The sequence below is a fragment of the Mytilus californianus genome, unplaced genomic scaffold (genome assembly GCF_021869535.1).
Source record: "Mytilus californianus isolate M0D057914Y unplaced genomic scaffold, xbMytCali1.0.p SCAF_9, whole genome shotgun sequence".
Lineage (NCBI taxonomy): Eukaryota > Metazoa > Mollusca > Bivalvia > Mytilida > Mytilidae > Mytilus > Mytilus californianus.
Genome location: NW_026262745.1, coordinates 9,670,516 through 9,694,528, shown reverse-complemented (window position 1 = coordinate 9,694,528; position 24,013 = coordinate 9,670,516). Strand labels below are relative to the sequence as shown.

General features: G+C 31.4%; 2 protein-coding genes across 2 annotated transcripts in view; both read left to right on the top strand.

Moving 5' to 3' along the window:
- LOC127716584 (regulatory factor X-associated protein-like) overlaps positions 1-24,013 on the top strand; it is a 270,907-nt gene that overhangs the window by 12,979 nt on the left and 233,915 nt on the right. The window lies entirely within an intron of this gene.
- Positions 15-20,007, top strand: LOC127716580 (uncharacterized). Its single transcript, XM_052222813.1, has 7 exons — positions 15-429; positions 3,720-3,799; positions 6,875-6,981; positions 14,047-14,119; positions 14,724-14,800; positions 16,010-16,103; positions 18,866-20,007. Exons 1-7 carry the CDS (start codon positions 134-136, stop codon positions 19,081-19,083), a joined length of 945 nt encoding a protein of 314 aa, XP_052078773.1. The 5' UTR covers positions 15-133; the 3' UTR covers positions 19,084-20,007.

Genomic DNA, 24,013 nt, shown 5'->3' with positions numbered 1-24,013 from the left:
CGCTTCCGGTTTTATCTTGTTGCTTGGTGCGTGTAAACACAGGTGTTTTTTTGCAGAAATTTTTGCTTTACTTAAGTTAAGTATTTTGACATTAAATTTCTCATGTCGTAAAACATATAGCAAATAATAAACAATGGCTACGGGACATATTCTACCGGGCTACGGAAATCCTGTTACTAACTTAAGAAGAGCAAAAACTGCAACTCTGCCTCTTGACAAGGCAAAACTGAGGGAATTTGCATTGTACAATAATCCAGGTCCAGATCAAAATGAATTGTTGAACATCAGAAATGAAGCAACTCGTATTTGGTCAGCTCAAGCACGCCAGCCAACAACTTACAATTCACATTTTGAAGGGAAATTCTTGGATGAACCAACACAATCACGTCCTTCTTCAAGATGTAGACGAAACAAGCCACATCCACGTCAGTAAGTTAAAAATGAATAATGCAAAAATCTAACATGTTTGTTCTTAAATCATACATTGTCAATCATGTTTTTTCTGTGGTATGATTTTTTATGTGATATGTCTTGTCCAAATAATTATAACGTCTTGAAAGGCTATTTTAATTTTTTCACAGAAAAAAAATTAAAATAGCCCTTCAAGACGTCATAATTATTTGGACTAATGTCTATCCAGTTTGCTGATACTCTCGCAGACAGATGTCTACTGGCCTGCTGTGAAATTTATTGGCCAAATTAGGCCAGCCTAGCTGTGACTGCTTTTTTCAAAATCATGAATATTAGGAAAGGGTCAATTGTGTTTAAGATTTACAAAGGTACATGTATATGTGAAATCACCTCCCAGAAATTCAAAAAAAGATAACTCAATAATCATTTAAGCCAGTACTGAAGGACCTACTCAAGATCTGTCTCCATTCTTCTCACTTTACATGCTCTATGGCATGTAAATTAAATTAATGATGTATTTTGAGTTACTATGTAATTAGATGAAACTACACATATTAAACATCATCATGTATCTAAACTCTTACAATAACTGCATTTATAAAGTTACTATCAAGCTAAGTAGTAAACACCAAGAAGATATTATATGTTTTCATGTCATTCATAAATTACTAAACCCCTCAAAATCCTAACTAAAACTCTGGGTCTCATAACACAAAGTGATTACTATACTGAAAATATCCTGTGTCTCATCTGTAACAAAATTCTGTTGGCTTTTAAAAGTCTATGATTTTTTATATTGACTAATTGGGCTTGTTAAAGGGGCACTAGCTGTCAAATTCATGTTCACCGATTTGACTCAAATTCTCATATTTGATTTGTATAAATGTAAAACATTTATCCAAACTATTAAAAGTCTAAAATAAACAATTCACAGGGCATGGGCTCAATAATATGTAGCTTCGTTTCGTGTGTATTTTAGTCTTGACGCCATTTAATTAACTATCGCGTTGACCTCCGAAGTCGTCCGATGACCATATAAGCGATGTAAACATAAATATAGATATAAATAGATTAAGCGAACTCGTGCAATGGGATTTTTCTATGTCTTTTAAATTTCGTATTAAAGATTAAAAATATATGTTTATCATCGTTTTTACCTGTATAAGAATGATTTTTGTGGATCGAATCAGTCAATCAAATGATTTACTTTTGTTTCACTTTCAATGTTGACATTCTTTTCCTTTAAATAACTTTATAGGAACAATTCATGCGTTATCCATCTCTAGCATGTCTAGCTAAGGGGTTAAATTGAAGTTCACATGAATACGGATTCAATGAGGTCGAAATATTCACTTGCAAGTGAATAATTCGTCATCAATGTTTCTTAGCTTATTTTGACAAAATTGAACCATACTGGCTGCTAAAAGCGAATAGTTATTTCACTATTTCACTTTCATTAATGATTTAACAAAAAAATCAGAGTGGCTTATTTTTTTACTGGATTTGTTTTTTGACAAATGATACTAAAAAAAAATATTATTTAAATTAATGGGAGATCATCATAGCCCTCTAATGTGTCTTTAAATCAAGAGATCCTAAACAACAAAATGAGAGTGCACATGTATACCATTTATAAGTGGGTTTTTTTTCTTTCGTTTCTTGACAGATTAGCTCTTATGACAATATAAGAACATATAAATGAAAAATATGATAATATATCAAAAGTCAATAAGGGCTTTTAATGATTTTTTCTATTTTGGTGATATTATTTTAAGTACATGTACATGATGTAATGATGTTTATGTGAAAAAAAGAGATTTTTTTAATGAATGAATTCATCAGGAGTTAATAATTTTCATCACTGTTTCAAAAACATTTGACCTAGGCACAACTATCAGTTATCTTCTTTTTCATATGAATAAGGTAATTATTGAAAAAAAAGTCAATAATTTAAGGCCCTTTAAGGTAATTTTATAGTAGTAGTATTTATTTGATCCATGTATACCAAAAACAGTAAAAGTTGTAGTGTACCTTTTTTAAGAAAAAAAAAAAATTATTCAACAATAATGTCATTAAAGTGGTCTCTCAAAACCAACACAATTTTTTATCCTAAATTTTTTTTAACCCTTCATGTTTATTACCTGCAATAAAACAATACCAGATTTAACCATGTGTTAACCCTGCTTTAATATTCACAATAAACTGTTTATCATTTATGACCATCTTTGTTGAGTTTAAATTTCTGACAATAAAACAATAGCACCATGTAATATTTTAAAACCTATAAAACTAGGAGATCAACTGATATGTTTATTAAAATCCAATCACCTTTAAAATAATTGATCATCCAGTTTTTTAATTACTGATATGTAAGATTTGAATGGATTTAAATCATCCATAATACTCAGAGTATTATGCTTTATAAACTTACATGGAATCAATAAGGATATGAAACTAATTTAAAACAGCTTTATGTCCCATGGATAAAGAAATGTGCACTTTCAACACTGAATTATATTGAATGCATTTGATTAATATTTCTTCATTAGAAGTGTAATTTAGCTTTTAATTGATTTCTTGAGAGAGAAAAAAAAATTTTAACTTTCAATATTCTATTGCATTACATGCAACAGTGTATGCATTTCGGTTCTGTCCCTTAGGCATATTTCAATTTGGTCATTTTTTTTGTTTTTTTTTATGAGGTGTTTTTATAATAATAACTTATAACATAGCATTTATATAATTCGGTACATGTATGCCATCATACTAACTATCCCTTCATTCTAGGTTCAGCCAGAGTAGGAAGTTTTGTCCTTTTGATCATGTTTTGTAAGATTTTTAAGTCTTACAGGTTTATTGGGTTTTTAAGTCTTACATGTTTATTAGGTTTTTAAGTCTTACATGTTTATTGGGTTTTTAAGTCTTACATGTTAATGTTTATTAGATTTTTAAGTCTTACATGTTTAAAAAGAAGAGGGGGAATATACCATAGGGACAATCAAAATTCATAAGTCAAAGAGAAATGGACAAAAAAAAAAGAAAAATGATGAAAAGACAATTAGTCTACATAATGCTGCATTTAAGGTTTAAATGTAAGGATTTCTAATTAGGTTTTTATGACAAAGTATCTGCAATAGAAAACTATTATTTTTAGTTCTGTAACCTTTTGCATTCATGCATTTTTGTTACAAATGGCATCAGTTGCTGCACCATAATATTAGTCTTGATTTCAAATTGAAATAATCTGCATATAACATCTCATTGTATTCATAACATATATACATGATATACATTTAATTCTCTTTCAGAGTTTTCCTGACCAATAGACTTCATTATATACCTGGGTACCACAATCCAGACTCTACAATGAATAAAGATGTTTACAGAGGTAAAATGGAAATATTTTTAGTAATGGTAGCTTATATTCATGATATTAATCTTCATGTAAAACTGTTTTTTTTATTTTGTGTTTGTATTAATCAGTTAAAATCAGTTAATATGAGAATGAGACATATCTGCTGATGTACTCTTGGATATATATATATATATATATATATATATAGAAGTCTATAAAAAGGACCAACCAGCAAATTTACTATGTACCGGATCGTCTAGAATAGACGATACTGTGCAGATAAGGAAAAAATTATATAAGTCTAGAGATTTGCACAACGATACTAATATAAGATGGTATTATACGAAGATGTTGTTAATAAATCGTGTTGACAAATATTTCGGCTTAACAAATAGCCTTCTTCGGTGTCAATTATTTTAACAATACTGATAATATGTATAAAAATAGCTCAATAATACAGGTAAGTTTTGGTCTATTGATTTAATCCAAAATCCTGAACATCATAATATAAAACAAAACTCAATACTCAAATATACGTGACTGTGTATATTTACAACCCAAAATGAGTGAAAAATAAAACTTAGTATTTTTTATTGATGCCGTTTGGATGATGCACATTAAGTTCCTTTATCCAAAAGCTTTCCCGAACCTGTCGTTGGGCATCACTCCAGTGAATGTTCTGTTCAATCACTAGGATCTTCATGCGGTTAAAGTCATCAAGTGTGTGACCAGACTATCTGAAATGCTGAGAAACTGGGAGAAGTGGCTTCTTAGAGATATCACTCCTATGGCCATTGAGGCGTTTGTGGAAAGGCTGCTTTGACTCACCAACATATTGGAGGCCACAAACCGAACATTCTAGAATGTAAATAACATTCATACTTTTGCAGTTAACATTGCAAAATATCTTATAGTTATTTTCGGTTGCCTTACTGTGAAAAGTTGATGAGTGATGCATCTGTAGGCAGCATTTGCAGCGTTTTTCATCACACGAACGACATTCTCCAGAAGTACTTCTATTATCAGACACTTCAGCCCACACCAGCAGGTTACGCAGACTATTGGGTTGCCTAAAAGCTATCATGGGAGGCTCGGGAAAAATCTTGGATAGTTTGGAATTCTTTTCAACTGTTTTCCAATGCTCACGAATGACACCGAAGCTGTTTTTGAGAGATGGGTGGTAAGTAAGAACACATGGAGTCCTTTTATTTTTCTTTTTATATTTGTATTCTAACAGTTTACTCCTTGGGATAGTTTCCGGTTTCTGAAAGCCTTTTTGGATAGTTTTGTGTTTGTAGCCCCTTCTCTTCAAGCGGGTTTCGAGTTGACGTAGTTGTTTTTTAGTTGTTTCTGAGTTGGAACATATTCGCTTGACTCTGAGTGCCTGACTGTACGGGATGCTCTTAGTACAATGAGCAGGATGGCAACTTTTAGGGGACAGATATTGGTGAGGGTCAGTAGGCTTAGAATATAGATCAGTGGATATGATGCCATCTGTGAGCGAGCTGGAGGTATCGAGGAAGGTGATTTTGGATTTAGATTTCTCATGAGTAAATTTGATACTTGGATGTATGTTGTTGGCATGAGTGATGAATGTATCTAAATCCTCGTCACTTTTATTCCATTTCATATCCACATCATCTATAAATCTAAACCAGGAAAGCGGTTTTTCGATGGAAGATTCAAGGAGTTGTTTTTCTAATTTGCCCATAAATATGTTGGCATATGATGGAGCCGTTTTGGTGCCCATAGCAGTTCCATTAACTTGCAGATAATGGTCTCCATCAAAAGTGAAGTTGTTGTTTTTGAGTACCAGCGTGAGCATTTTGACCAGGCATTCAGTAGGTGGATATTTCACTGGTCGGGAATTCCAAACTTCTTTACATGCATCAATGCCATCTGCATGTGGAATATTCGTGTAGAGGGAGGTGACGTCCATAGAGACAAGTGTCGTGTCGGAGGGGAGTGGATTTAAGGCCTGCAATTTTCTAAGATAATCGGTAGTATCTTTGATGTGAGATGGTAAGTCCTCAACATGTTGACGAAGATGGAAGTCAACGAATTCCGATATTTTTTCCGTCGGATGACCGTTCACTGAAACTATAGGTCTTCCTGGGTTATTGGCCTTATGAATTTTAGGTAAAAGATAAAATCTGCCCGGTTTTGGATTTTCTGGTTTCAAATATTCTAGAGTCTTTTCATCGATGAAACCATCGTTGTGCATTTCTACCAAACTATCAGTTATTTCTCTGCTAAAAGATGTTGTAGGATCAGAGTCTAGTTTTTGGTAGAACCTTGCATCGCCAAGTTGTCGTTCAGCCTCTTGAATATAGGCAGATTTATCCATGACAACCACTGCACTGCCTTTGTCTGCAGGTTTAATGACGATATTGTCGTTAGATCGTAAGTTTTTCAGTGCAGTTCGTTCTTCATTGGTAAGATTGTCAAAAGTTTTATTGTTATTTCTTGTATTTCTAATAATGTCCGACTTAAAATTGTCAATAAATGATTCCAAGGTGGCATTTTTGCTCGGTTTAGGGATCCAAGTACTCTTTTTTATAAATTTGTAGTTGTTTTCGTCTTCTGAAATTTCTGAGTCGCTATCCGAGCATCTGTTGTTGTTCTCCTTCGACGCGAAATATTCCTTAATGCGTAGACTTCTGGCAAAATTGTCAAGGTCTTCCGACAATTTAGTTTCATTGACAGGGGCAGGTAAAGGACAGAAATTTAAGCCTCTCGAGAGAAGAGATGTTTCAGCTTCCGTTAACTGGTGTTTGGAAAGATTGACCACAATGTTGGAGGGCGAATCAGTCTCTAGTGACCTACGTTTAAAGCGCCTTACTCGTTTTCTCTTTTTTTCAGATGGTAAAGAAGGATTGATATGTTCGATGCCATCCTTACGGAATTTTCTTTTCTGCCTTTCACTCAAATTTTGAGATTGTATGGTTGATATATATATATAGATACTAACTAGACCAGAAATCTTCTTCACTCTTGTAAAATTTGAAATACTGATTTTAACGATATCACAGAAAATTCATGCAAAGACTGATACATGTAATGTATTATTTATAAATTATGCATACAGAAACTTTTTTGTAATTAAAGTTGATGCCCTCATGCCATACGATGATCAGATGGAACGAAGACAGATCAGACAAAAGTTTATAGCTAGACAAAGTTCACCAGCTATGAACCAGTATAAAGATCCAATGGTGAGTGATCTTACTTAATATTTATAGCCCTAACTTATATTTTACTGTAACTGCAGTATGTAATTAAGTGATCCTCATGTTTGGTAATTAAGTTGGTCCATCCATCAAAACTGATATCATTTGGACCTAGTCCCAATCAGTTGACACTCAACACTCAGGTAATTCCACATACAAAAACATATCATTTGACAAGGATGAGATTTTGGCGAATCATAAGTCCTTCATGGCTTCAATGAACATTGCACTGAACAACAAATCGGAGGACTTACCTTGTTTGTATTGGATACCTAAACTTCACAAAATTCCGTACAAACAACGGTACATTGCCGGCCCATATGCATGTTCCACTAAAGAATTGTCAATTAGATTGACTAAAATTCTGTCCGCAGTGAAAGAGGGTCTTCAGAAATACTGTGACACTGTTTACTCGTGTAGTGGTATTTGTCACCAGGCTTATTTGGACTTAATTCTAATTTTATCATTTATTTAAAAATTGGACTTTTAGAAAACTTATTATTTTACAAATTCAAATATTCAATACATGTATAGACAAATAATGTGTTAATCTTAATTAGTGACAATTGATGTTCAAATATTTGTGACAGATTTATATATTTATTGAGTTACAGAAATTAATATGAAAGACATTAATTCATACTAAAGGTGTGAAAATCATGACCCCGTAACATTTAGGGAACCAAGACAAGAATACCAACTGCACCCCTTTGTTACATATTAACCATGCATATGTGGATTCTTAAAAACTCTAAAGAACTTTAAATCTCAGTCTTTTTCTGAAATTAGTTCTATCAAAATTTTGATTTTTCAACCTTGTATACCACCATTCCCCATGTGAAATTGAAAAACCGTCTGAAAGAAATAATCCACAATGCTTTTCAACATAAAAATGGTAGCATACGCTATAAATTTATTACTTTTGGATACCATAAGGCATATTTTGTTAATAGTGAACAAAAGGGTAAAACATGCTACACAGAGGAACAAGTGATCAGTATGCTGGAGTTTCTTTTTGAAAACATATTTGTTGAATATGGAGGTAGACTTTTTCAACAAATTTTGTCTTCATTCCTATGGGAACGAACTGTGCGCCTTTCCTTTCCGACCTCTTCTTATTTTCATATGAATCGGAGTTCCTTCAGACACTTGTCAAAAACAAGAAGATCAAAGAAGCCAGGTTATTTAATTTCACTTTCAGATATATTGATGATGTTCTTTCCATTTACAATCCGAACTTTACTGATTGGGTTCCATTAATATATCCACCAGAACTAGAAATTAAAGAAACAACAGACACGGCTTCCTCCGCCTCATTTTTATACGACCGCAAAAATTGAAAATTTTTTGGTCGTATATTGGTATGACGTTGGCGTCGTCGTCGTCCGGCGTCGTCCGAAGACACATTGGTTTTCACACTCTAACTTTAGTTTAAGTGAATGGATCTCCATGAAATTTTACCATAAGGTTCAATACCACGAAAGGAAGGTTGGGATTGATTTTGGGGGTTATGGTACCAACAGTTAAGGAATTAGGGGCCAAAAAGGGGCCAAAAATAAGCATTTTTGTAACTTCCAGACAATAACTTGTGTGTAAGTGTATGAATCTCTCTGACATTGTACCACAAGGTTCCATATCACAAAGGGAAGGCTGTAATTGATTTTGGGGGTAATTGCCTCAAAATTTTAGGAATTAGGGGCCAAAAAAGGGGCAAAAAACAAGCATTTTTCTAGTTTCATGACAATAACTTGTGTGTAAGTGTTTGGATATTTCTGAAATTGTACTACAAGGTTCCATATCACAAAGGGAAAGCTGGAATTGAGTTTGTGGGTAATTGCCCGAAAAGTTTAGGAATAGGGGGCCAAAAAGGGGCCAAAAATAAGCATTTTTCTAGTTTCCAGACAATAACTTGTGTTCAAGTGTATGGATCTCTCTGAAATTGTACTGCAAGGTACCATACCACAAAGGGAAGGCTGGGATTGAGTTGGGGGTGATGAATCATAAGGGGGTTCAAAAAATTTGGGGGGGGGATTTTTTTTTTTCTTTTTTTTTCTTTTTTTCCTTTTTTTTTTTCTTTTAAAATTTTCCATTTTAAGTTGGTTATTTCTGATTAATATTTAAAAGCAAATAATAATGATATGGTAGGAGATACACACCAAACAGGATGTGTAAATTATTATATAATAAGTATTGTGCAATAGCAAGAAATTTTCAATTGCACAGTATTGCACAATTGCAAGAAATCTTCAATTGCACAGTATTGCGCAATAGCAAGAAATCTTCAATTGCACAGTATTGCGCAATAGCAAGAAATATCCAATAGCACAATATTGCGCAATAGCAAGAAATTGTCAATTGTACAGTATTGCACAATAGCAAGAAATATTCAATTGCACAGTATTGTGCAAAAGAAGATACTTCGTATAAATTGCTTATTTCTTGATCAATTTCAATGGGGTTTTATTCTTGAATTCTTGGGGTTCTTTAATATGCTGAATCTAACCAAGTATTAAGTTTTTGGATTTTGGGCCCCGTTTTTAAATTGGTCCACATTGAGGTCCAAAGGGTCCAAAATTTAACTTTGTTTGATTTCATCAAAAATTGAATTATTGGGGTTCTTTGATATGCCGAATCTAACCGTGTATTTAGATTCTTAATTTTTGGTTCCGTTTTCAAATTGGTCTACATTAAGGTCAAAAGGGTCCAAAATTAAACTTAGTTTGATTTTTACAAAAATTGAATTTTTAGGGTTCTTTGATATGCTGAATCTAAACATGTATTTAGATTTTTGATTATGGGCCCAGTTTTCAAGTTGGTCCAAATCGGGGTCCAAAATTAAACTTTGTTTGATTTCAACAAAAATTGAATATATGGGGTTCTTTGATATGCTGAATCTAACCATGTATTTAGATTTTTGATTTTTGGGCCCCATTATCAACTTTGTCCACATTGAGGTCAAAAGGGTCCAAAATTAAACTTTGTTTGATTTCATCAAAAATTGAATTCTTGGGGTTCTTTGATATGCTGAATCTAACCATGTATTTAGATTTTTTATTTGTGGACCCGCTATCAAATTGGTTCATATTGAGGTCAAAAGGGTCCAAAATTAAACTTTGTTTGATTTCATCAAAAATTGAATTATTGGGGTTCTTTGATATGCCAAATCTAACCGTGTTTTTAGATTTTTAATTTTGGGTCCCGTTTTTAAATTGGTCTACATTAAGGTCCAAAGGGTCCAAAATTAAACTTAGTTTGATTTTAACAAAAATTGAATTCTTGGGGTTCTTTGATATGCTGAATCTAAACATGTGTTTAGATTTTTGATTATGGGCCCAGTTTTCAAGTTGGTCCAAGTTGGGGTCCAAAATTAAACTTTGTTTGATTTCAACAAAAATTGAATATATGGGGTTCTTTGATATGCTGAATCTAAACATGTATTTAGATTTTAGATTTTTGGCCCAGTTTTCAAGTTGGTCCAAATCGGGGTCCAAAATTAAACTTTGTTTGATTTCAACAAAAATTGAATATATGGGGTTCTTTGATATGCTGAATCTTACCATGTATTTAGATTTTTTATTTGTGGGCCCGCTATCAAATTGGTTCATATTGAGGTCAAAAGGGTCCAAAATTAAACTTTGTTTGATTTCATCAAAAATTGAATTATTGGGGTTCTTTGATATGCCAAATCTAACCGTGTATTTAGATTTTTAATTTTGGGTCCTGTTTTTTAAATTGGTCTACATTAAGGTCCAAAGGGTCCAAAATTAAACTTAGTTTGATTTTAACAAAAATTGAATTTTTGGGGTTCTTTGATATGCTGAATCTAAACATGTGTTTAGATTTTTGATTATGGGACCAGTTTTCAAGTTGGTCCAAGTTGGGGTCCAAAATTAAACTTTGTTTGATTTCAACAAAAATTGAATATATGGGGTTCTTTGATATGCTGAATCTAAACATGTATTTAGATTTTAGATTTTTGGCCCAGTTTTCAAGTTGGTCCAAATTGGGGTCCAAAATTAAACTTTGTTTGATTTCAACAAAAATTGAATATATGGGGTTCTTTGATATGCTGAATCTTACCATGTATTTAGATTTTTTATTTTGTGGGCCCGCTATCAAATTGGTTCATATTGAGGTCAAAAGGGTCCAAAATTAAACTTTGTTTGATTTCATCAAAAATTGAATTATTGGGGTTCTTTGATATGCCAAATCTAACCGTGTTTTTAGATTTTTAATTTTGGGTCCCGTTTTTTAAATTGGTCTACATTAAGGTCCAAAGGGTCCAAAATTAAACTTAGTTTGATTTTAACAAAAATTGAATTCTTGGGGTACTTTGATATGCTGAATCTAAACTTGTGTTAAGATTTTTGATTATGGGACCAGTTTTCAAGTTTGTCCAAATCGGGGTCCAAAATTAAACTTTGTTTGATTTCAACAAAAATTGAATATATGGGGTTCTTTGATATGCTGAATCTAACCATGTATTTTGATTTTGGGCATTGGACCATAATAGGTAAATTAAAAAAATTGAAGTTCTTAGACCACATTCTTTCTGTGTCAGAAACCTATGCTGTGTCAAATATTTAATCACAATCCAAATTCAGAGCTGTATCAAGCTTGAATGTTGTGTCCATACTTGCCCCAACTGTTCAGGGTTCGACCTCTGCGGTCGTATCAAGCTGCGCCCAGCGAAGCATTTTATTAGACTTGTACCTCGAATTTGACATACACAGTCATCTCAGTACCAGAATTTATGACAAGTGAGATGATTTTAATTTTGAAATTCTCAATTTACCCCACCTTAGTAGCAATATACCAACTTCACCTGCATATGGGATATACATTTCCCAACTTATTTGGTATTCAAGAGCTTGCAGCTCCTACTCAGACTTTGTAAAACGTCACCAGTGTCTGAGCAGAAAGTTGATGAACCAGGGGTATGTCAAAGAACGTCTCGTCCTTTTTCTAAAAAAGTTCATCGGAAAGGTACGAAGACCTTGTTGATAAATATTCCGTATCAACTTCACAAATAATACACGATGGATTTGAAGTATAGATTCTGCGTACTGACGTTGTTTATCATCTTAATATCGTGTTATAGTATTCTTTTATTTTATTTATTAATGTTACTTTTACTGTTAAGTCTGTTTTCTGTGATATACATTTGACGTTACTCTGTACTTACATGTATGTATCCCGTCATACTTTGAACCACAATATTATTTTATTTATTAATATTACTTTTACTGTTAAGTCTGTTTTTTGTGATATTCATTTTACGTGAGACTGTACTTATGTATCCAGTCATACTTTGAACGACAAAATTATTTTATGTCTACCTGTGCGAATTTCAAACGCGCGATTTTACGCCAGTACTTAAACCCTTCCATCCTTTATGGGAGGATTTTACATAGATAAATAAAATCGTATAATAAAAAAGCAAAATGAGGATGTTAAATTTGATGTACCGGTATGCCATTTTGTGCTTCTTCGTTACATTTGTTTGTTTTTATAGTGATTAAGATGATAACACAATGTTGACTGCTGTACCCCTACTTTTGACATTTTTACCTATTGTGTCTGTTTGTTTTGTTCACGCATCGTTGTCAATATAATGGAATTTGAAGCCACTGTCATACAAGTGAGAGGTTTAGCTAGCTATAAAATAGGTTCAATCCACCATTTTCTACATAAGAAAATGCCTGTACCAAGTCAGGAATATGAAAGTTGTTATCCATTCGTTTTATGTGTTTGAGCTTTTGATTTTGCCATTTGATTAGGGACTTTTCCTTTTTGAATTTTCCTCATAGTTCAGTATTTTTGTGATTTTACTTTTGACTTGATTTCAATGAAATTTTGAGAGAATCTTAAGTACCTAAGAGGAATTTTCCAACTCCTATTACATGTTATCATCCAAATGAAATGTGCATGGTTTCCCATATATACATGTAACAAAACATGGACTTTGTCATACATGTATCTTAAAAAGTGGATGGTAGTTTTGTATAAGCTAACCACAACTAAATCTTACATATTACCATTGGGCTCCGTCAATATTTTTTAGCCAAATCATGATTTTTGGAGTTTCCTGAATAAGAATATGGACGTTGCCATTTCTGCTATTAGTGGTAGGCATCTTGAATCTACAACTTTTCCAAAACCACTTTAATGATACTTTCACACTTTTTATATTTTATTTATCACCTGCAATAACTGAAAAGATTCAGGATTTTTGCATAATAGTCGTAAATTCTTTACTACCAACAATATGTTTTTAGCATCCTGGTACATCTCTTTCTACTACTTTTTTTGTACCTTTCTAGGTTAAATGTCCATTAATTATAATTAAGGGCTGATAAAATCCTGATTAATCAAATAATGAAAAGTTTGTTAAAAGCTAAAAGATGTCTGGTAAGTCTGCTAGTAACACTGTTCTGTACACATGGTTTTTTTAGTTTCAGAGGGACAGATATATTTTGATTGAAAAAAACATTTTCAAGTGTTCATGCATTTCCAACTTAGGTTAAACATGTCTCACCCAAAAAAATTATGTAAACATACACTTATTTTCTGTATCTCTATCTGTATGTCCAAATGCATTTTGGCAATCTTAAGTTGTATTATTTCTCAGCATGTACATGAGTCTAACAATCAATATTTTGAGATTTACTTGGTCTTTCTCATTGTTGAAGGCAGAATGGTGACCTATAGTTCAATATAACTGTTCACTTTTTTTGTCTTTTGGTCTTAATGGATTGTAATTGTTTCAGTGGCAATCATATTAACATAATACCTCTCCTAGTCACTAAAGGATATTAACTGTGATTTAATGGTCTTGCAACATAAGAGAAGGGAATATTTGTACCCATATTGGAAACTGGAATGTTTTTTAGATACATGTGCATACATTCATCATTTGAAATGTTTAATTTTGCACTTTTGGCAAATTAGTTTTACTTTTAACCTTGGGCCCAATTTGACCCCAAAGCTTATTTTTTTCTCCTTTCTAGCTGCTTTTTGTTTTATAACCGTGACATTTTTATTTTTCAGGGTGTCAGGGAAGAGTTTGAACCTGAAGATGTGTCTGCAGCAGAGGCTTGGATGAAAGTGGCTGATGATAAAAGTAATTAATTTTTCAAAATCTTACAAATGATGACTGATCTTAATAAACATTATCAACTGCTATTGGCTCTTTAAACTTAAAAGCATAAAATGGATGCGATCTACTGAAAAAAAATGACAATTTTTAATACTGAATTAAAACATAAGAATAAAAAGGTTTAACTATATGAATTTCTTCAATTTTAATAACTCAATACAGACAATCTATTTAGAACTTGATATGTTTTGCTTGTTTTGTAGATCTTTGAAATCTTTAAAAAAAATCTGTCTATACCTCATATGAGCTGTGTCGGATAGAAATCGACCTTATGCAAGTACACATATACATGCACATGTATAAAACTTTGATTGATTTGGGAAGATTCAAATACAAAATAAATGATGAATGTTTGTTATGTTTTGTAGGGTTCTTTTAACAACTCAATTTTCAAACAGTTACAGTCTTTACATAGAGATATTTTTCAACCTGAAATAGGATAATATATGTATTAATATTTATTTGCATTAGGTCGATTTCTATCCAACGTAGCTCATATATTATCTACTGATGTTTATCATGTTATCCTTTAAATGTTAATAAGAAAAGTGCATTATCTATTGTATAGCAAGAGAAGAGAAAGACAAACTTATAAATGCATTGGAAGACCTTAAAAGAGAAACAAAAGTTGAACCACCCACATGGGTATGTATGGGTATAAGGTTATTCAGACACAGTCTCCATGGTTAACATATTTAAACCATGAAAAACTACCTATTTCTTTTCTCTTCATCTGTGAAAATATTCTTTAATTTCAAATGTACTCAAGAAAACCCTATTTGTTATTTGATTACAGTATTCATGATAAACTTTTGCAGCAACAGACCAGATCCACATATTTTTTTTTTTATTGGATAAGGATTCTATTGGCCTGTAGTAGAATTTCTTATTGGCTTGATAGTAGTTTTACAAGCCTAGGCTGGTGGGCCAGTGGCTAAGTGGAAAGACTGATAATTTGGAGTGATAAAACACCTGTGCTTTTATAAAGGTGCAAGAGACAATAGTGAATACCATTTTAACTCACAGGAAATAGCTACAAAAAAGAAAAAAAACAGCATTTTGATTCTGTCATTTTGATATTGACACTATAACCCTCAGTCAAACATGAATACAGTGCACTCATGAAAAAATTTTCCTTAGATTTTACTAAATTTACTTCTACAGTTCTTTACGACTACAAATAACTGAAATGCATCCAAAAGACAAGGTACATTTTGGGCATATTTGGCACTGTAAATTTACCATAAAATAAACTTGCCTGATGTCATTACTTATCACATTTTTTTAGCCAAGCCTTGATGACACAATTAGAATGTACCATCTTTAATATGTTTAAAGTGATGTCCTTAGCAAGAGTTGTAAGATTTTTAGAAAAAACAGCCTTATTGTAAGAAGATTTGGGTTAAATTAACATGGAGCACAACTGTTGCCCCAAAAATATTTTGCCAGTGAATAGATAAACACAAAATCAACTTACTGTGTAAATATCTTTTTGGGCAACAGTTATGCTCTATATTTTTTTTTGAAGCATGTTCAGGTTAAATAGTCAAGGTTTTGAATGATTTCACCATTTTACAGAAATAACTGTCATTTTATGGCTGTATAATTCATGGAAGGATACATTTTTAACCAAAACAGCATTGTTTTATTAATGTGCATACATTAAACATTTAGTTGTGAATATCTGATATATTTTGAAATATTTTTGATTTTGGGGCCAAAGTGGCACCAAATCTTACCTTCTCATTTTGACACAAGCTGTACCTTACAACATTTTCTGCAGATATCTTTTTTGTAAGCCACAGACATGATTTAAATTTACTTGGAGTGATGTAATCATTTTCTTTAATTCAGACTGATCGAGTAGAGACTTCACCAATGCCAGTAACAACAGCAGTTATACCACAACCTTCACTTCATAGATGGATGAAATTTGCTGGTACCAATGGTATGTTATATGTCCATAGAAGGTTCAAAAGGTCACAAAAAGGACAATTACCCAAAATCAATTTTGAATTGCTTATTTATATTGCCATCATATATTATATAATGATAATAATGGCACCATCAACAATTTGGACTTTATTTTAGTTAATTTATACTTCATTCTTGAACAAAGAAATTGTAGCTTTGCCCCCTGCTTTCAAAAACTACCAGTAAATATGTAATGCCATTAAGTAATATGTTAAATCAAGGAGATGTGGTATGATTGCCAATGAAACAACTATCCACCAAAGTTAAAATGAAGTGGATGTAAGCAATTATAGGCAACCATACAGCCTTCAACAATGAGTGTATAGTTGGCTATAAAAGGCCTTGGCATGAAAAATATGAAATAATTCATGGTTTTTTTTTTTTGGCTGAATAATGTTTATTTTGAAATTCAAAATTTGATTTCATTACATTTCAGTTAATTCAAAAGCTAATGGTTTGTATTCAGCACCTGTGTCTTTTCTATGTTTGAAATTTCACTGCATAAAATTGTACAAATGTATAGAAAGTGTCCTTTAACTATGGAGAACAAACATTTCAGTATGCAACAAATTTTCCAATGGTTTTTATATTTGCCATTATCTGGGTGGATAAAAGCTAAAAAGAAATCTTAAATTTCCTGGAGAGTGAGAAGATTTATTTACACTGTTTTTTTTTTTTTTGTTTTTTTTTTTTTATAAAATAAGGGGATTAAAATTTAATAATTGTGTACATTATATAGGGGTAAATCATTCTTTGGTGGATAAAACAGAAAGAAAAATGTACTATACACATTCTTCATTTTCTATTTCACAAATAGTTTTAAAATTTGGCTGATTTTCAGTAGTATCAAACTTATTTATCTCCCCTTGAATTTAACATGCATGTGCATAAGTTATCAACCTATCTTTTAAAGCATTAATAAAAAGTGATTTTAGGAGATTTTTTAGTGTATTCCAAGAAAATAAAAATTAAAGGTTTCTGTAAATGCTTTGAAGTTTTAAAAACACATGGAAGTGTTTTTACACAACAAGAATGAAATCTAAGATGTCAACCATTGATTGATGCTCAATTGGAGCGCAGTTTATCTGTGTATCTTAAAAGTCATTTGATTATTAAGTTTTGTTTATAAAAAAAATTTACACCAGCTTGTAAGATCTTTTTGTAAAATCTGATAAAGTCAAATATTAATCATTGAAAAAGGGAGATAACTCACTAAATCTTCCAAATATTTTAGGAATTTTGCAATGTGCTTCAAGGGAACATAAGAAACAATTAATTATATCAACTGATATTTGGTTAGTGTGGAAATATTTTTGTCTGACAGCTATTATAAGTTAGTAGCTATTTTCCTGTTTATATAAATACAGAAATTTGGCATAAAAATATTTCACTTTTTACAACAAAACTATTTACATTATGGTTATGTCTAAACCCTTTTTTCAACTTTTTTTGTCAGTTTATCAAGAGCTATTAAAAAAATGAAAGGCCTTGAAATCAGTATTGTTAAAGTGTCATTATCATAGATTATTTCAGTTGCATCTCAGCAAATTAGGGTTTCATCATGATGTGAACTTTTAAATAGGAGTTATTTATATTAAAGATAGAAAGGACAACTTGCAAGAAAATTTTTAAACATATGAATGGTACAAAATAGTTTTTGGTATAAAATAAAATTGATAACTTTTAAAAGAATTTATAGAACATAAAATCCTTCCAGGTAAAAATAGCAGGTAAGCTTGTTGTTAACGTACAATGTATCATATCCAGAACACCTTTTAGTAATTTTAATCTTCATTTGCATGAATTTTTCCTACCAGTTGCATGAAAGGATACACAGTTTGTTAAAGTGTTCAAAATATTTATGGTAGCAATTACAATTATTCAGAGTTACTTTCCTGCACAGTGGAATGCAAATTATATATTTCTCACCATTGGAATGGTAGTTTCCATGTATCACAGAGTTTATTTCAGAAAAATAAAATTTTACAAATTTACTGTTTCGACATAATTAATTATATGAATTTACTTGAGTTCAAATATTGAGAGAAAAAAAGGTACATATATTTTAAACAAATATCAAATTTAATCTCTAAAACAAAAACTTTTTTTTAATACAACCCAATAAATGATGCGTAGGTTTTACCTATCTGCTATTTCCTAACCAGGTCATTTTTGGTAAATCCTGCTTTAATTCAAGCCATAGCTCCATGCACGATCTTATCACACATAGAGACACATATTTTATATAAGATCATGCCTTGCAGGTCAACAATATAAAAGAATTAAAGGACTCTTTGTCATATCTTTATATTGTATTCAATTGTTGGTCACAGTATGATAATCTTGGTCCAATGTCAGATCTTGAAAAGTCAAAAGGGACAGTTCTAAGAGCAGTATTATTTTTACTTTTTAAATATGTCAGTTAAGTATGAAAAAGCTAAAATGATTAAAAGAACCGAATTCTTTAGTTGTTTCATGAGCCTGATGTAATAATATCATTATTTTAAATTCATCAATTCTAAGACCAGTACTCTTTTATATACAATTAAAAAATTGCAGTCTGTACATGTAACTACATTTTAGCCAGGTTCTCATTTATTTTGTTTATACTAACTAAGCACAATTTAACAGCTAAAAATACGCCTAGGATTTGGAGTGTGTTTCTAAAGATTTGTGCATTAATATGAGACAAGCATGCAAAAGGATTTGGTTAATTTATCTTATTGCTATTTTCAGAAAATGCCAATCTTCAAAGAGTTTTACAGCAAATAAGACGGGAAAAAATGACAGGTAGTCCTTCTTCATCTAGAGTTGGCAGTAATACATCATTACGACAAAGACGGATGCATGATATGATTTCAATGAGAAAAGCGGTCAATCCAACAAAAACTCGTGGAGAATTCCAAATGCATCCTGAATGGCCTCCTTCTATACCTCATCATTGGTTTCCATAGTTACTTAAATTTTAAATTAGTTTAACTCATTAATTATGAAGATTTTAAAATTCATATGCAATTTTTTTGAAATTCTACAGTTGTTAACACAGTCTTTAAGACAGTTTTTTGTTACTGATTTGTTTTCCATAAGTCAATTTGATATTTTATAGATATATTTTATTGTATAAAGGATTTTAGCAGTTGACTCAGTCATATAAAAATTGGCTTTATGTGATTATATATATATATATATATACAAGTCTAAATTGAAAACAACATTCAAACCTATGATTGCGTTGGATTAAAACAGCAATTTTTATACGTGTGCATGCAAAACAAATTTCTTGGTAGAGGGGTCTAAATACAGCACAAACAACATTATATATATATATATATATGAGCTCTTAATTAAACATTAGTTTTAAGATAACCACAACTTATTGTTAAGTTGAGTATAAATTTTAGATTTGGTATAAAAATGCATAGAATTAGGTTAAGCACAACATGATAGCCAAAGAAAACGATTCATACTAAATTGTTAGGTGAAAAAAAAACTCAGAGAGAAACATGGTTATATGCAAGCGTCCTGAAAAATCAGTTTCCTTCATGTCTTTTATTTTCAAAAACACTGTGTGAATTTACTCAGTGTATCTTAAGGGATGTTTATATTATGTTTAACAATATTACACTTTTATAAAATGAGAAGAATCATTATACTCTATGTTATTTGAGTTTTAGTGCCTTATTACCGGTATTCATTTGCCAAAAGTTCTGAAGATAAATTCTTTGTTTTTGTTTTAAGTTTTGTTATTATATATTTGGGGTTTGTACTTGTTAAGGTTATAAGATACAAATTATGAGCAAGGGGGAAATCACTGAAATATGTGTTTTGTTACTAGTACAGTGACCACCTCTTTTTTTGCAACATGACCATGATGACAGTGAAAATACTTTATTAATTTGTCACATACTTTCCATTATTGGTTATGTTTGATTTTAAAATATTTATAGGTTATTGCAACCCTTTTTTTGTTTTTTAACTCTGTTATAAATAGTTAAATTCACAAAAGGTATTGCTGACATTAATTAGAGAAAAAAAATTTCGGCAAAATATTTGATTTGTAATATGACTATGAGACAAATTTGAAAAGTTTTGATATCTACAGCAATTAGTTTGTGGGTGATATATTTTTCCATTGAAAAATCGTTAGTCATAATTTTATGTGAAATTGTAAGTATATTCTGACTTCTATTTTTTAAGCAATTTTGATGAGTGTATTAAAATAATCTAGTGCCTAACCACACATTATACAATGATTGCACTTTTTAGATTTTTATGAAAAATTATATACCTATAAGCCTTATTGTATGCACAAAATTTCTAATTTTTGTACGACAGCCTTTTATTATGAACAAAACATAAACTGATTGATAAATGTTTTGTCATTATTATTCAAAGGTCTGTGTTGCAAATAAAAGATCACACAAAATGAAAGCAGCAGTGATTTGTTTAAATTTTTAAGGATTTATGCTTGGCCAGAAGTTGTAGGATTTTTTTCCCGAAATACAGGAATTTGATGCCAACTTTAATGTTTTTCCTGGGTATGTGCATACAACTTATTTATGTTATAAATGAAATGCTTGCTACTTGGATAGCAACAAACACATAAAATTTAAGTATATGAAGTACTATGGATATAAAGCATTCTTTCTGAACTAAAAAACTCATATATTTAAAAGCAAAATCTAATGCATTACAGTTTGCATTTATGTCAAGCAGCTGTGACAAGAAATTAATTCTTCATCATACAGGATAAAAAAAAATACTACAGTATTTTATAAATTATATCAGTATGCTTTATATACACACTGATTTTACTGTTAAGGAAACATTTAATTTTTCGTGGTTTCATATCTAAATGTCCTCCTTGGATACAGTGAAAATATAATTACAATCATACCAACGTTATATCAAATCAAGAATGGTTATAATTTGCACAACTGTAGACACATATAAACTAAAATATTTATACACAAAAATACAAAACTTATGAACTTGACTTGTTATAAAGGTTTCAATATCACAGTTTTGTTTGCAGTTCAATGTGTTGTTTTTGCTAGCTTACATAGATGAAAAACGGCAGGTTTCAGTTCATTTACCTTCAAAATTTCTTGTGTAATAATCGAGAATGTAATTAGGTTTGTAAAACCACTATATGTATCTGTGATAAGAATATTTATAGATTTTATGTATTTTATATTTTAAAGGTGAACAATTGTATATTTGTATTATGTATTTTGATATGAGTTCATGTTTGTTATTTTTGTGATAATTTTGACTAGTTCTTCCATTTGAAATGTGTTTAGATGACAATTTGCTAGATAATAAAGTAGCTTTAAAATGTTATTCTCTTAATTTGTTTTGTTTCTTCCTTGGCAATAACATATTCATGATATTGTCCTTAAAAAAAATTAAATTCCACACCCCTATTGTACCTGAAGTAGATCTTGCAGATAGATTAACTAACTTCTGTCCATCTCTTAATACATATGTTCTTACATCTTGTATTGCTGATTTTTGTCTCGCCTTGAAGGAGTCAAAAAGCGAGACATAGGTATGCTGTTTCCGGCAGCGGCTACGGCGACGTCAACAATGTATTAGTTTGTGATTAGGTCTAGTTCATGGTGAACCACTAGTGGTAGGTCAATGATATTTGGTATGCAGTTGTATTAGCATTGGCACATCTCATTACCATGGAGATTATTTGGCCCCGCCCCCTCAGTCTAGGTCTATTAACTTTGAAACTTTTCCTAGTTTATATGTATTAGTTTGTGATTAGGTCAATTTATGGGGAACCACTAGTGGTAGGTCAATGATATTTGGTATGCAGTTGTATAAGCATTGGCATATCTCATTTCCATGGAGATTATTTGGCTCCGCCCCCTTAGTCATGGTCTATAGACTTTGAAAATTTTGCTAAATTAACATGTATTAGTTTATGATTAGGTCAGTTCAAGGGAAACCATTAGTGGTAGGCCAATGTTAATTGGTGTTCAGTTGTATAAGCATTTGCACATCTCATTTCCATGGAGAATATTTGGCCCTGCCCCCTCAGTCATGGTCTATTTACTTTGAAACTTTTGCTTAGTTTACATGTATTAGTTTGTGATTAGATCAGTTTAAGATGAACTGCTAATGTTAAGTCAATGATATTTGGTATGCAAATTTATTGGCATTTGCAAGTATCGTTTCCATGGGGATTATATAGCCCCATCCCTGATCATGGTTCATTGACTTTGAAACTTTTACATAGTTTACAAGTTAATGTTTGTGTTTAGGTGTGTTTAAAGGGAACGACTTATAATAAGTCAATGGTATTTGGTAGGCAGTTGTATTAGCATTGGCACATCTCATTCCATGGAGATTGTTTAGCCATGTACCTTCAGTCATAGTTCATCGACTTTGAATATTTGCATAACTTACATGTTAAAGTATTGCTATTTTAAATTCAACATTTGCATTTTCAAAATTACAAAAAGGCAAGACATATCTCTGTGATAACAGTTTATTTATGTATAGTCGCTGTTCCTCTAAAATAATTATACTGATATTCCACTTTCATCATACTCTTTATCAATTATGCTGAGTTCTCAGAACACTTTTTTAAAACTGTTTAAAATAATTTAAATAATTATTTTCACACCTTAATTGCTCAGATATTTGTCTTTTGTTGAAATATAAAAATAAGAAGATGTGGTATAATTGCCAATGAAACAACTCTCCACCAGAGACCAAATGACATAGAAGTTAACAACTATAGGTCACCGCACAGCCTTCAACAGTGAACATTGAACTTGGAGTACTGTTTATACTTCTATGTCAAACTTGAATCACATTGAACTTGGAGTACTGTTTATACTTCTATGTCAAACTTTAATCACATTGTACTTCTATATCAAACTTTAATCACATTGAACTTGGAGTACTGTTTGTACTTCTATGACAAACTTGAATCACATTGAACTTGGAGTACTGTTTGTACTTCTATGTCAAACTTTAATCACATTGAACCTGGAGTACTGTTTGTACTTCTATGTCAAACTTTAATCACATCGAACTTGGAGTACTGTTTGTACTTCTATGTCAAACTTGAATCACATTGAACTTGGAGTACTGTTTGTACTTCTATAACAAACTTGAATCACATTGAACTTGGAGTACTGTTTGTACTTCTATGACAAACTTGAATCACATTGAACTTGGAGTACTGTTTGTACTTCTATGTCAAACTTTAATTACATTGAACTTAGAGTACTGTTTGTACTTCTATGACAAACTTTAATCACATTGAACTTGAGTACTGTTTGTACTTCTATGTCAAATTTTAATTACATTGAACATGGAGTACTGTTTGTACTTCTATGACAAACTTTAATCACATTGTACCTGGAGTACTGTTTGTACTTCTATGACAAACTTTAATCACATTGAACTTGGAGTACTGTTTGTACTTCTATGTCAAACTTTAATCACATTGAACTTGGAGTACTGTTTGTACTTCTATGTTAAACTTGAATCACATTGAACTTGGAGTACTGTTTGTACTTCTATGACAAACTCTAATCACATTGAACTTGGAGTACTGTTTGTACTTCTATGTCAAACTTGAATCACATTGAACTTGGAGTACTGTATGTACTTCTATGTCAAACTTTAATCACATTGAACTTGCAGTACTGTTTGTCATTCTATGTCAAACTTGAATCACATTGAACTAATAAAGGGCACTGTGATGTAATTCATGTAAGATTATACTATCTATCTATGCTGTCTAAAATGTGTTCTTTAATAACACATAACACAGATGACCCTGATAGGTTTTCATACACAAGCTGTGGAATGTAGGTCACTATGATCGTGATGATGTTCTATTGTTCCTTTCACTTT